This window comes from Vanessa cardui, chromosome 29 (genome assembly GCF_905220365.1).
Source record: "Vanessa cardui chromosome 29, ilVanCard2.1, whole genome shotgun sequence".
In the NCBI taxonomy this organism is placed as follows: domain Eukaryota; kingdom Metazoa; phylum Arthropoda; class Insecta; order Lepidoptera; family Nymphalidae; genus Vanessa; species Vanessa cardui.
Genome location: NC_061151.1, coordinates 2086704 through 2100570, shown reverse-complemented (window position 1 = coordinate 2100570; position 13867 = coordinate 2086704). Strand labels below are relative to the sequence as shown.

At 35.3% G+C, this 13867-nt stretch overlaps 1 protein-coding gene across 1 annotated transcript; it reads left to right on the top strand.

Moving 5' to 3' along the window:
• The first annotated feature begins 235 nt into the window (after positions 1–235).
• On the top strand, positions 236–9646 carry LOC124541951 (fatty acyl-CoA reductase wat-like). Its single transcript, XM_047119889.1, has 11 exons — positions 236–292; positions 1599–1773; positions 2944–3034; positions 3796–3918; positions 4265–4389; positions 5303–5461; positions 6117–6226; positions 6723–6790; positions 7367–7559; positions 8042–8222; positions 9207–9646. The coding sequence occupies exons 2-11, from the start codon at positions 1604–1606 to the stop codon at positions 9592–9594; spliced, it is 1608 nt and encodes a 535-aa protein (XP_046975845.1). The 5' UTR covers positions 236–292; positions 1599–1603; the 3' UTR covers positions 9595–9646.
• Positions 9647–13867: the final 4221 nt, after the last annotated feature.

Below are 13867 nucleotides of genomic sequence, written 5' to 3'. Positions count from 1 at the left end.
TATTTTTGTGCTCCAGGTGGCAAGGTCATCTGGCACAAAGTGACCACCATCCATAGACTGCAATACCTGCATACAGTTGGATTACCAGCCGTTACAAAAAGGGGTATTTTTGAAGGTATCCAAGTCGTATTAGTTCGGAAAAAACGCTGGCGAATTCTCACGGAACATTATTTTGATTAATAAACTCACGCATACCTTGGGCTATATTATAAAAGGGAGAAAAAATGGGATTTTATTTAGTTCATAGCTAGCGGCTCTAGCGTTATCTAGTTTCACGAAGCCCTTTGCAAAGGTACGACTTTATCTTATATTGTAGATTATATCGTGTTTTGTTAAATATAGATTAAAAAAAAATGGTGCAAAAAATTAACATACTCTAAAAATAAGCCCTGTAGGTACAGGGGTAACAAAAGATTCGTCACCTTAAGATCTATTTTCGTGTGCTCAGTATGAGCGATAATCTGCTTTACCGATCGAGAATGACATATTGCGTCGCAATGATTTGATGTTTAGATTCAAAAAGTACTAAAAGTTTAATACTTGAAAAAGAAATGAATTTGAAAACTGATGAAGGTTTTCTTACTCTGACTGTACCTTTGAACTTGATTCAAACGATATAGTGACAAATAATTGTAATTACGTCAAAGAAAAAAAGTCATACATAATTTTAGGTTAGATTACTCAAATAAAATAATGTGCCGTGAATACCCAGTTGGATCAAAGTTGTATACTCAGTATAAATAACGAGTAAATAAATTAACACTTTTCTAGAATAATTAAACGACAATAACAAATTGCTATTAACAATTCCATGTGCATTAATACAATACGTTGATGCAAATTTTAAATGTTAATGGTGCAATAAAGCATAAATAAATAAGTAGTAAAGTACAGAACCGTGCATAATAGAAGGTGACGGAAAGAAAAGGAGAGGAAAAAGTTGCATAGGGGTCTCTTAAACTTTTCTAATGTATGCCGCGTAGAAGTACTCCGTATTATCTTAAAGAATCTTTACATTTCGTCCTATGCGTTGATGATGTTTATAAGAAAAAACCTCGCAAACTTAACTCTTTAACACACAGAGAACCGAATGTTATAAATGATTTACAAATAGTTTTCTCCAAAGCTGAGATGGCCCAGTGGTTAGAACGCGTGCATTTTAACCGATGATTGCTGGTTCAAACCCAGGCAAGCAGCTATATATATGTGCTTAATTTGTGTTTATAATTCATCTCGTGCTCAACAGTGAAGGAATGTGTTCCGAACCCTCTCCTTAATGGAAGAGGAGGCCTTATACCAGCAGTGCGAAATGTACAGGCTGTTACTTTCTCCAAATATTTCCGTGACAACAGTTTCAATAATTCTTGATTCGTTTTCAATTATCATCACAGAATGTATGATACCGTTAATTTATGTAGTTTGACCATTTTCCATACATTGGACATTTTTCTAGAAACAAAACATCACTATCTTAATCTGATTCACACTTTCGAAGTTTAGACTCAGGTCTGTAAAAGCGAATTTTTCATCAGAGTCATACCTAGAACGAACCCAGTTAGCCAGTAATTATTAATATATTTGTCATTTCATTGTTTTAGGCACGATGAGGATTATTGAAGAAATACAAGAAGAGGCGCAGGCAACGAATAATGCAATTAAAAAAGCAATAACAAGTGGAAACTCTTTGGTGCAGAAGTTTTACGACGATGCCGTCGTGTTTATCACTGGTGGTTCGGGCTTTGTTGGGAAGCATATGATCGACAAAATCTTTAGGTACGTAGAATTACTTTACTTCTTTAAGGTATATCCTATTTACTTCATTATTTTAAAAGATTTATCTTATGGTAGGGTTTTAATTGTACGCCTGGTCTGTTACCACCGTACGGTGATAAACTCAAGTGCTAACATACAATCAATGCTCGAGCTACATTTATTGCGAATATCTGCCAACCTTCGCTACCATCGCTTATAAATCCGGATGTATCGCTGGCCCAGAGTCCGCAGAAGAAAGCCGATCTACTAACAAACAGTCGACAGATTGTGACACAGAACTCTTCTTTCAAAGACGACAGGCATAAGGTCTGCTAGTTCAGCTCTGCATGTGCAGAGCTAGAATTGCTAGCTTTCTACACAAGCTTAGCCATTGCGTCATAGCTGATGATTGCACTTCTAAAATTCCATGCGTTGAATGCTGTGAACCACTATGGTTCTATGCTTTCCCCACACTCTTCCTTTGCCATATCAATGATATGCTCACCCGTTGGAATATACATTGCTGTGCAGATGATAGTGCAGTGCACGAGGGGTGCTATGGACGCACAGTAGCCTAAGGATAAGCGGAAATTAAGGAGAAGTGGAGAGATCTTGATGTTGAACTCGATAGTATGATAGACCTCATTAACCAATGGTACTCTGATAATCTTGTTGGGTTTAATTCTAAGCAGGTATGTGGCACTACGCTTGTGATACAAAGCAAAATTGCCACGCTGTTTGACGTTCAATGTAAATTTAGTCCAAAGGATTACATAATTATAATTCTTGATCAAAGTGCGGCCTACTTACTATCAGGACATAGTATGCACAAGCCAACTCGTGACGTCCCCCCGAAAAGTTGTAGTAGGGTACTGTTGGGTTTTAATGGCTATTCCGGTGCCTTCAGCGCTGAAACGAAACGCCTAATACGTTTTTCCAAGGAAAAAAGGTGCGGTCTTGCGTTGAATATCGCTTCCTTTGAATATTGCCCAATGGGATAACTCCGACATGCACTTGCAGCCTTTGGATTGGTTGGAACGACGTGCGGTTCGCATTACTGGTGACGTAAAGATCACAAACACTTGATGTAATTGTATCGAGATAAAACGTTGCTGAGCCTTTCTATTGTTAAGTCCTTTGGTTCTATTCAAGACCTCGAACATTGTTTAAATGTGTCATTTTTATTTTTAGATCGACTAATGTTAGAAAAATTTACATGTTGCTGAGAGTTAAGAAGGGAAAGACAGTTCAAGAAAGACTTAAGGCTGTTTTGGATGATCCGGTACGTTGCACTACTAGTAATTTTATATAATTTTTATCCAGTTCTTTGTTTCTTAATCTCTCAAACACAGCCGGTCAGATTTGGAATATGGATCCTCGCAAAAAACGAACCCTCCTGTCACCAGTGGAGGCAATGAGGCGAGGTGTTATACCTTTGATGAAGCTTTATGATAGCTTCTTCTAAGATACTGATAGAAGTCAGTAAGTTACCTTGTCAAAGTTGTGAATATCTGAGATGGGTGCATTGATGGATGATGATGATGGATATTATTTAATTGAAGTGTTTTAGTCACACATAGATATGCCTTTTTGCGATAAAACTAGGTGAGATGGCCCAGTGGTTAGAACGCGTCCATCTTAATCGATGATTTCGGCTTTAAACCCAGGCAAGCACATTTTATATGTGCTTAATTTGTGTTTATAATTCATCTCGTGCTCGGAGGTGAAATAAAAACATCGTGAGGAAACCTACATGTGTCTAATTGCATCGAAATTCTATCACATGTCCATTCTACCAACCCGCATTGGAACAGCGTGGTGGAATATGCTCCAAACCCTCTCCTCAAAGGGAGAGGAGGCCTTTAGCCCAGCAGTGGGAATGTACAAACTGTTGTTGTATATAACATTACGAATATAGCATATCATAACACACATAAGCGTCATGATAATACAAAGTTGTTCGAATCAACTACTTGTCTAATGACGCAAAAAGTTATGGTATTTATAACGTTAATATTAAAGAAAAATGTTTTATAATTTTAGCTCTTTGAAGAACTTCTCAAAGAGCAACCGAATGTTGCCAACAAACTCGTGGTCGTAGAGGGTGACTCCAGCAAAGATAACCTCGGCATTGATGAGAAGAATTGGGCGAGGCTGACTGATGAGGTAAGGAGACGACTTTTTGAAGCATAAATCTATACTTATATTTTAAATGTGAAAGTAATTCTGTCTGTCTGTCTGTGTGTCGCTCTTACTATCAAACTGGTGAAGCGAATTTGATGAAATTTGGTATGAAGCAAATTTAAATTCCCTGATAGGACATAGGTTACTTTTTTGCCAGACACATGACAACCAAATCCCTAAAACGCGAGGAAAGCCGCTGGCAACAGCTACTAGTATATATATAATCAGCCAGTGTGATTTTCCATAACACAAGTGCTTTAGCTACATACATTGGGATCAGAGTAATGTATGCGATGTTGTCTCATATTTATTTATTTTATTGTTTTAGGTGAACGTAATATTCCACGCCGCCGCGTCGGTGAACTTCCGTGAAACTCTCAAAATGGCTACTTTTACAAACATCAAAGGAACCAGAGAAGTGCTGAAATTAGCTAAAGCTTGCAAACACTTGAAGTTAGTTAATATTTTTATTATTCTATACATACGTTTTGTAATGATAGAACAAAGTATCGCACTAGTCATTTTATGTACTGAACATGCAATATTACCCGCGCGAAGTATAAACACAAACTGTCGAAACCCCCTTTTAACCCCCTTAGAAGTGGAGCTTTCTAAGATCCGTCTTAATCAAATGTCTACCTATAAGGTAGGTAGATTACCTGCCAAATTTGAAGTTTGTAAGAGAGATGTATCAGAGTGGTATTCGCTTTTATATATAAGAAGATTAGTTTGGGCTTATTCAAAGCATTCAAGGAGTGATTTATTTGACCAAGTATTGAGATAAAAAATAGTAATAGTTTATTAGAATAAAATTTAATTTTAAACTGTAAACGGCATTCACACTTTGACACGTATACATTAATCAACTTTAAATCAATTAAGTATAATACGACAGAACTTAGATGTAGCATCGGCACATTCAACTAAACCGATTACTGCCGATCCAATAGAAATAGCTTATCACGCCATTCGACGCTATTCGTCGCTATCGATTCTCGCGTCAGTTCAACCCGAGAAAGCAAATATTTCATATCTTGATATGATCACTGAAACGAAAAAAAATTCACAGACATTCTAGTTTTAACGTAATAATAAAGCAATCATTTATTTTCTCTGTAAAAACGGCAGTTTAGTCGGATACCCTTATTAAGTAATGAATTCAATTAGTGTTAATCAGACCTTTCGTGTCACCTCTAAAAGGTTAACATTGGGATCAATTTTTGGTCCTCTTTTTTTTCTTATTCATGTAAATGACTTTATCGTTTATATGTACGAGAAAAATGAAAATAATTATTGTAATTATTAGATTATTTCGTTTACAGCACTTACAGAGTCTTTAATGTAAATATATCATATATGTTTCCAGATCGGTAATCCACGTGTCCACGGCGTACACACACGCAACAAGAGATCGTATCAAAGGGGAAGTAAAAGAAGACTTTTATGAGAGTCCTATACATCCTGAAACTATGATACAACTCGCTGAAACTATGGATGATGAGAAACTGGATGCCATGTTCCAACCGTGAGTGACAGATCATATAAAATTACCACTTACAAATATCAAATGTATCGAAATATAAGTTCCACCTTATGTTAGAACTTCTGATAGTGTTATATTTGGTTATTAAGATATTAGACGATGACGCAAAATATTAGCACATTTGTATCAGTATGCTTGTATTTTCAGATAGTATAAAAAAAAGATTAGGCTGTAGCGTAATGCCGCCTACTTCTTTTTTTCGACTATCTGAAAATACAAGCATTTTTGTGGAAAATATCGTTCGATACTCGTTATATATATATCGAACGCGTCGGATAAACCGATAAACCGACGCGTTCGATTGACGCCCAAGCGATTGGGCCACCGAAGCGAACGCCATGACCATCATTTTCCTTTTTGCCTTTACGTAATTAAATCCCTAAAGGACCGCCATACTGGTACAAATGACCTAATATTTCGTGTCATCCTCTCCCGGTCTATATGTTAAATAAGGGAACCGAATGCGAATTGCGGATTCGTCATGTCCTTGAATCTTAAAAACTGATTTTGCTGAAGCATTTGTTCACTAACTTCAACTCAAAAACTTTTATAATATCAAACCAGTTACAAGTTTGTTTGAAGTTACATAACTGATAGAAGTTAGTCTATTATATTTATATTTTTATCTATTCTTAAGGTTTTTGGTACAACGACCGAACTCTTACGCCATCACAAAAGCAGTCGCTGAGGAACTCGTCAGGGTGATGGGAGAGGGCTTGCCTATTTGCATCGTTCGACCAGCGATCGGTAAGATATCCGACATTATACTGAAATATATGGTTTAGTAAGCGATTACTATTAGTAAATTACATGAAATTAGTAAATCTTAAAGGTAGGTAGGTAAAGGTTATTTATCTCCAGACCGAGACAGACAGGGATGTAATTAGTTACTAAGTAATTATTTCTTTATTCCAATACCAGACTACACATAGTTACAGTCCGTTGGATAACCGCTTAGCTAGCAATTTCTTTCATAACGTTCTTTCTGTATAAAATAATTGCTTGAAAAAATGTCCCTATATTTTTGGAAAATAATTTCAGATACATTTTTAAGTAACTTCAGATTTTATTAGCCATTTTGTTGTTAAAATTAACAGGATCCAAGGTAGGAAATTATTAGCTGTTAATGAATAACGATACATTAATCGCAAAATGTTAAATAATAATCGTGCTCTAGCTGCTAATTAGTATACGAATTATGTAATTGGGCATATCCCTAACAAAACCATGCTTCTTCTTCCAGTGATAGCCGCGTACAGGGAACCAACACTCGGATGGGTTGACGTCCAAAACGTGTACGGACCAAGCGGGGTGAGTGACGTCATTGATAAAAAAAGATAAATTAGAACTGATGACTTCAGGTCGATCGATTAGAAAATAAATCTTATACAGAATAAACGGGTATTAGATAATTGTTTGAGATTTTAGGGATGACAACGTTAAAAAGTACCATGAAAAGTGGTACTTGTAAGTTTTCTTTCATGGATAATGTTTCTACTATTACCCATATTGTTTTTACTCGCCGCTAGATGGCGCTATAACACATCAGCTTCTCTATCGTTAAAAAGATGATGACGATTGAATACATACACAGACAGAATAATGTCCGCTAGGTTTTGTTGTGCATCTTGAAGTAGAGCATACAAAACTAATATCGACTATTATAATTGTCCAAAAATTTGTTTCACTTCTGATTATCTTTTAGATATTCCATCAAAATATTATTATGGTTTCATTTATTGATCGATCTATGAGTATATATCTTCTCTCCTCTATTCTCTAATTTACTTTGCCCATTTCACTCCACTCACTAAAGCTTATAAAGACACTGCAAGTCTCAAAGGGAAACATATAGTTTTCATCATAATACTCTTAATTTCTTTTTAGATAATTCTTGGTCTCGGACTGGGCGTTATGCACACTTTATTAGCTGATAATATAAAAGTAGACGTGGTCCCTGTGGACATCGTGAGCAATGCTATAATAATATCAGCAATGGAAACGTACGAGAGATTTAGCAGAGGAAACCAAGAGCTAAAAATTTATACCGTTAGTGGTAACAGAAATCCACTGACCTACGGTAAGTGTTATAGAGCGAATTATGTCACAATTAGCCGAGATGGCCCAGTGGTCAGGATGCATTTATCTTAACCGATGATTGCGGATTCAAACTACTGAATTTTCATGTGCTTCATTTGTGTTTATATTTCATCTCGTGCTCGGCGGTGAAGGAAAACATCGTAAGGAAACCTACATATGTCTAAATCAACGAAATTTTGCCACATGTGAATCCATCAATCCACATTGGAGTAAAGTGATAAATATTACTGTTTTCCAGCAGGTATCAGTGAATGAGAAACATAACTTCTAAATTACCAAGGTTGGTGGCGTATTGATGATGTTAGAATAATGCTTCGTATTTCTTACAGGCCTAATGCCCATGAGTACTATTTATCATCACGTGGCCTATAAGCAATTCAGGAGAACCTTGCGGAGAGTGATTTATTTGTGTATTGATTGATGTAAAATCATTAGATTTTGTAAATGTTTTCCATGTTACAGGTGAACTGCATAATGTTGTGGATAATGAATCAAGGGCTCTTATACCACCACAGGCGTTATGGTATTGCAGTGTACTGGTCACCTCAAACAAGTATTTCCATTTACTGCTGACACTGATTTTCCATTACATTCCGGCGGTTATAGTGGATGGATGTTGTTTGTTGGTTGGACAAAAAGCAAGGTATTATTAACATATTTGTACAAGTTAGGTCATGCTCATGACAAAAAAAAATTTCATTAAAAAAACACCAGATTCAGTGAGACTAGTGGCTAGAGCAAGACATATTATAATTATAGTGTCTGTGCATAAAAAAGTGCTTTCTCGACATGGCAATTAACTAACATGACCGTATTTTTAAATGTTGAAAAAGAGTAACTACTGAGTTCCTGCCGGTTCATCTCGGTAGAATCGACTTTCCGAACTGTTGATAGCTTCACTTAAAATAGTTGCTAAATGACGATTCAAAAGTGACTGTAAAAGCCTGCTTGAATAAAGTATTTTTTTAATTTTGATTATCTGATGAGCGAATAGAGGACAAGAGTTCAGCTCAACAAAAGGTCCGATAAAGGAGTGTAAATACTAAATACAACACTGGAGACGTCTACTAAGAAATTACAACAGAACCAGACCAAAGAGGTCTGATATAAACGCTTGTACTGCGTTTTGGTCTCATTATAACTTTTGATATGTTTCCTCTTACTATTCAAATGAACGAAAAACAAATGAATGCTTCTATTTGGAAAGTATAAAGGATAGCCTCTTTATGTATATGTCACCGTAAAATTGTAAATACCGTTAGATTATAATCTAACTTGCGATATTGTAAACTGTCGAAAGGTTGTGAACCGTAATACATTGTTTACAACTTAACGCATTATTTTTCAGTGGATTATAATCTATCGAAGTAAATTTCAGTTTAATTAATAAATATTCCAAGCTTACCTTACCGAAATGTTATGAGCTATTGAAATTATATGTGTTTCATTGTTAGTTATATAAACGTTCACAATCTTTTGACAGTTTACAATCTCACGACAAAGATTGTAATCTAACGATGTTTGTAATAATCTTACTGTGACATATACAAATATATTACAAATTGTGTATTACGTATTACATCATAGAAATTGGAAGAATAATTTACTACATTTGTTTAATTTTCAGGTTATTGAAGGTATACAAACTGGCGCATTCCCTTACATCTGTTTTATCGTTTTATTTAAACAACGAATGGAACTTCCACGATGAGAACACGCTGAGTCTCCACAACAAGTTATCGGAAACGGACAAAGTGATCTACAATTGTGATATAACATCTGTACACATGAGAGAATTGATCTTAGTTTGGTCGTATGGCGTTGGGAAATTTGTCGTAAAAGACGATTTGAAAAACAGAGATTACGCTATGAAGAAACAGTCGGTGCTGAAAATCATCCATTATATAATTGTCCCATTGTACTTTTTCGGGTTATATAAGCTAACTTCTGCTGTTATTACTTTCGCATATTTCGTTGTTGCTATGTTCTTTAAATATATAATGGCATTATTTTAAATTGTATCGTTCTGGCTCAAAATTGTATAAATAAATAATTCGTCTTACTGGTTTTACCAATAATCTAATATCCTAATGTCCTTTTAGTCATCATCATCATTTTCTAAATCATACAAACAACAATAAAAGCCTGTAAATTTCCCACTACTTGGTTAAGGCCTCGTCCTTTGAGGAAAGGGTTTGGAACATATTCCACCACGCGGTTAGTGGAATTCATATGTGGTAGAATTTCTATGAAATTAAGCACACAGGTTTGTCACGATGATTTCCTTCACCACCGAGCAAGAGATGAATTATTAACGCATATTAAGCACATGAATATTCAGTGGTGCTGCCTGGAATTGAACTCGCAATCATCGAGTTAAGATGCACGCGTTCTTACCACTGGGACATCTCGGCTGAAAATCCAAAACCATAGAAACGAATAAATCTAAGATGTTGTTCTGTTATTCAATATCAACGTCAAACTTAAACTAATCTTAAGCAAATACTATTACCTATCGGATCTCATTACAGTTTAAAACAAGCTACTCTTAATCTTGTGATCTCATGTTAGGACAATCAAATTCAGATGGTTAATAAATGGTAAGCGACTTCCCGGAGTATCATTAAAAATAGAGGTCTCTCAGGGATCTATTCTTGGTCAACTTCTATTTCCCATGTACATAAATGACTTAACAAGTCAGATGCAAATTTACCAACCAATGCAAACCATGGGATTGTATTGTTTGGTTATTGTTCTCTAATTCAAAGATCTCGATCTGGTTGTCTTCTCAGCTCTGGATTTCATTAAGTAAAAATAATCTGTCCACACTGAAGTGGAATTAATGATGTTCTTATTTGTAAAAAGTCACATGATACTGTTAATAAACGTAGTGTTTCTTCTGGTGGAGGAGGATGCTCTGATGATGATTTCTCTGCTATTCAAATCATGATATTTAATATCTATAAAGCGTTTTCTCAATATATAATAAATACTAGATTTTCAATTTTTGCGTATTAACTACTGTTTTTTATATAGATGACATCTACTACTAAACTTGAACTAATTTATATCGATCACGTAAAATAATATAAGCCCTTCACTGGGCTCCCAACATCCGGCTGAGTCTTCTGTGACTCGCCCGCTGACGGTGACGCTGTAGTGCCCACTCTGGCCAACAGTAACTGACCATTCGCAAAAAAAAAAAAAAAAATATATTGGTGTGGTAGTCAGATGTCTTATTTTAGATCTTCCATTTCGTGTGTAATTTATTAGTGTACCAGAATACCAACACGGATGAATAGTCAAAAACACAACAGTGTTAGTAGACACCAAATTAGAAATAGAAATTTATCGTTTGAGAGAAGTTATCAAATGCCCTAATAATAATATCAAATCTTCAATGATCGTGTCATAACTTGCTTGGGCTCGTTTTTATTTATTTCAGGATCAAACAACATCATACCGTCCAAAATATAAACATCAAAAATATTTTTTATTTTTATTTTTTTTATTTATAATTCTTTATTGCACACCACAAACAGAAACAAAAAAGAAAGTAACATAAAATTAATAAAATACAAAAAAAAGGATTAAAAAAAAAAAAAAAACAAAACAAAAGAAGTACATTAAAAGTGTTGTACAATGGGCGGACTTATGGCTTTTTAGCCATCTCTTCCAGACAACCCAATCAAAGGGAGAATCCAAAACCATCGGCGTAGGTAAATGGTAAATACCGTATACAATAGAGTCAATTACTGTTTTCCATTTAATTATGCAAACTTAATATTCATTAATAGAAGTCACAACACAGTGTTAATATATAACACGTAAAAGTAATAACAAAACAGTGAAATTAAAATTGCAAATACTAAATTTCCGCGAATCAATTAAAAAAAAAAGAATGAATTCAAATTAAGAGACATAGACTATGTTGTGAGTCTGGATGGGGGTTGTGGGTATGGCTGTGCAGTTACAAAGTTACAGATTCTTGGTGGCAGCGCTTTGTCCAAGCCCTTCTGAGTAGGTACCACCTACTCATCAGATATTCTACCGCCAAACAACAGTACTCAGTATTGTTGTGTTCCGGTTTGAAGGGTGAGTGAGCCACTGTAATAAGCACAAGTGACTTAACATCTTAGTTTCCAAGATTGGTTGGCACATTGGCGATATATACATATATGGTTAATATATCTAACAGTGCCAATGTCTATGGGTGATGACCACTTCCCATCAGGTGATCCATATCCTCGCCCGCAAACTATCAAATTAAAGTAGCTTTGAAATTATAAAAAATACTGAAGGAGCTGGAGCAAGTGTCTGCCATTGAACTTTCTATATATATTTTTTATATATTTCAAGATATCAAAACGGCGAAGTTGTTACGATCACGTTTTGAAAGTCAATTTTTTATGCCTCTCGACTCCATGGCAAGCTCAAAGGAACCTTCGATGGGAATAGTGAACCTCCATGTCACCAACATCAAGTGAAACAGTTTACCTGGCCGTAATACGGAGCTTGCTACTATACCGTAAGTTTGTAGATCACTGACTCTTGGACCTCGCCAAGAAACTATGAATATAGTGCTGGTAAGTCAAGTATTCAAATTACGATAAAAATAATCTCATAATACTACTATAACACTAGGTGGCAGGGCTTTGTGCAAGCTTGTCTGGGTAGGTACCACCCACTCATCATTCTACCGCCAAACAACAGTACTCTGTATTGTTGTGTTCCGGTTAGAAGGGTGTGTGAGCCAGTGTAACTACAGGCACAAGGGACATAATATATTAGTTCCCAAGGTTAGTGGCGCATTGACGATTTAAGGAATAGTTAATGTTTTTTGCAGCGTCATTGTCTATGGGTAATGGTGACTACTTACCATCAGGTGGCCCATATGGTCGTCCGCCAACCTACACCAAAAATAAAAGGAAAAAAAAAATATATTTCTCTCTTTAACTTTAGCGTAACCCATCTTTGAATTTAAATTTAAATCATCTATCACTTGGACTTTCGTCACGAGATGAAAAGGACCTTTTGGCGCTAGAAAGAGAGGTACGCTCGGTGGCCTACGGAGGAGGGCACTGGATGACTTCTGCCAAAAACAGAAATGAATGGAATTCTTTGGATGACCCTGATGTATTCACAAATGAATATGGTTCAATTTACTAAATTTTAATTGTTGACCGCTTTAAAAATGTCAGAGATTTTCGTAGAGACCATCCTTTTTTGCATAATACGCAGAGACATATGCAGCACCAGGGGGCTAGCAGATCGTTGCCGGCCTTTGAGGCAGGAGTACGCTCTTTTCTTAAGGGTTCCAATGTCGTATCATAATATTATTTATAGTCATTATATATTGGGTTGTCTAATTTTTAAAGTACTTAATGTTGTTAATATGTTTTTGTTAATTGGCCATGTACAGTCAGAGTAAGAAAACCTTCGTTAGTTTTCAAATTCGTTCCTAAATCAAGTCGTAAACACTTAGTACCTTTTGAAACTAAAGCACTAAACTGACAACTGCATTTAAAATTAAACTCACATAGTATTATAATTTGGTTCAAAATAGTGTAACATATTTGAACTACGTCTAGTTTTAGATCAACACGAATAGTGCCCGCGACCTTGTAAGCGTTTGAATTTAACGAAAAAAATAATTATTGTACCCTAAGTTACTCTTTATTATATCAGTTATCAGCCAGTGAAATTCCCTTCAAAATCGGTCAAGCCGTTCCAGAGATAAGTCGGAAAAAACTGACAGACAGACGAAAATAGTAAAAAATGTTATTTTGGTATATTTGCCATGTATACATACATGTGCGTTGAGTAAAAAAAGGGTATTTTAATATTACAAAACAGACACTCCAATTATATTTGTAGATAAATTCTTGGCGTAATTAGTCATTACAAATTTAAATTGGATATGATGTCTTCTACTGAATTGTCAAAATATGTCTGTCAGTGTCATATACGCGCGATCGGTAAAGCACACGAAAATAGATCTTAAGGTGACGAACCCTTTACTACCCAGGCTGTACGATAACAATGTAATACTATTCGTCGTTCGTATAAAATTTTCAATTAAAAATATTTATTTTTTCACATTATTTTCTGTTTCAAAAGGAATGTAATTTAATCAATGAATATTAATTTGTCTCATTGTTTTTATGCTGTCCACTTTATTCACTTGTTTTTGTAATTAATAATTAAATTCTGAATTAATTATTCGCTGTGGCGAAAAATTAATTGGTTTATATGTTATTCTATTTTTTATATATCATTGTTCTACCG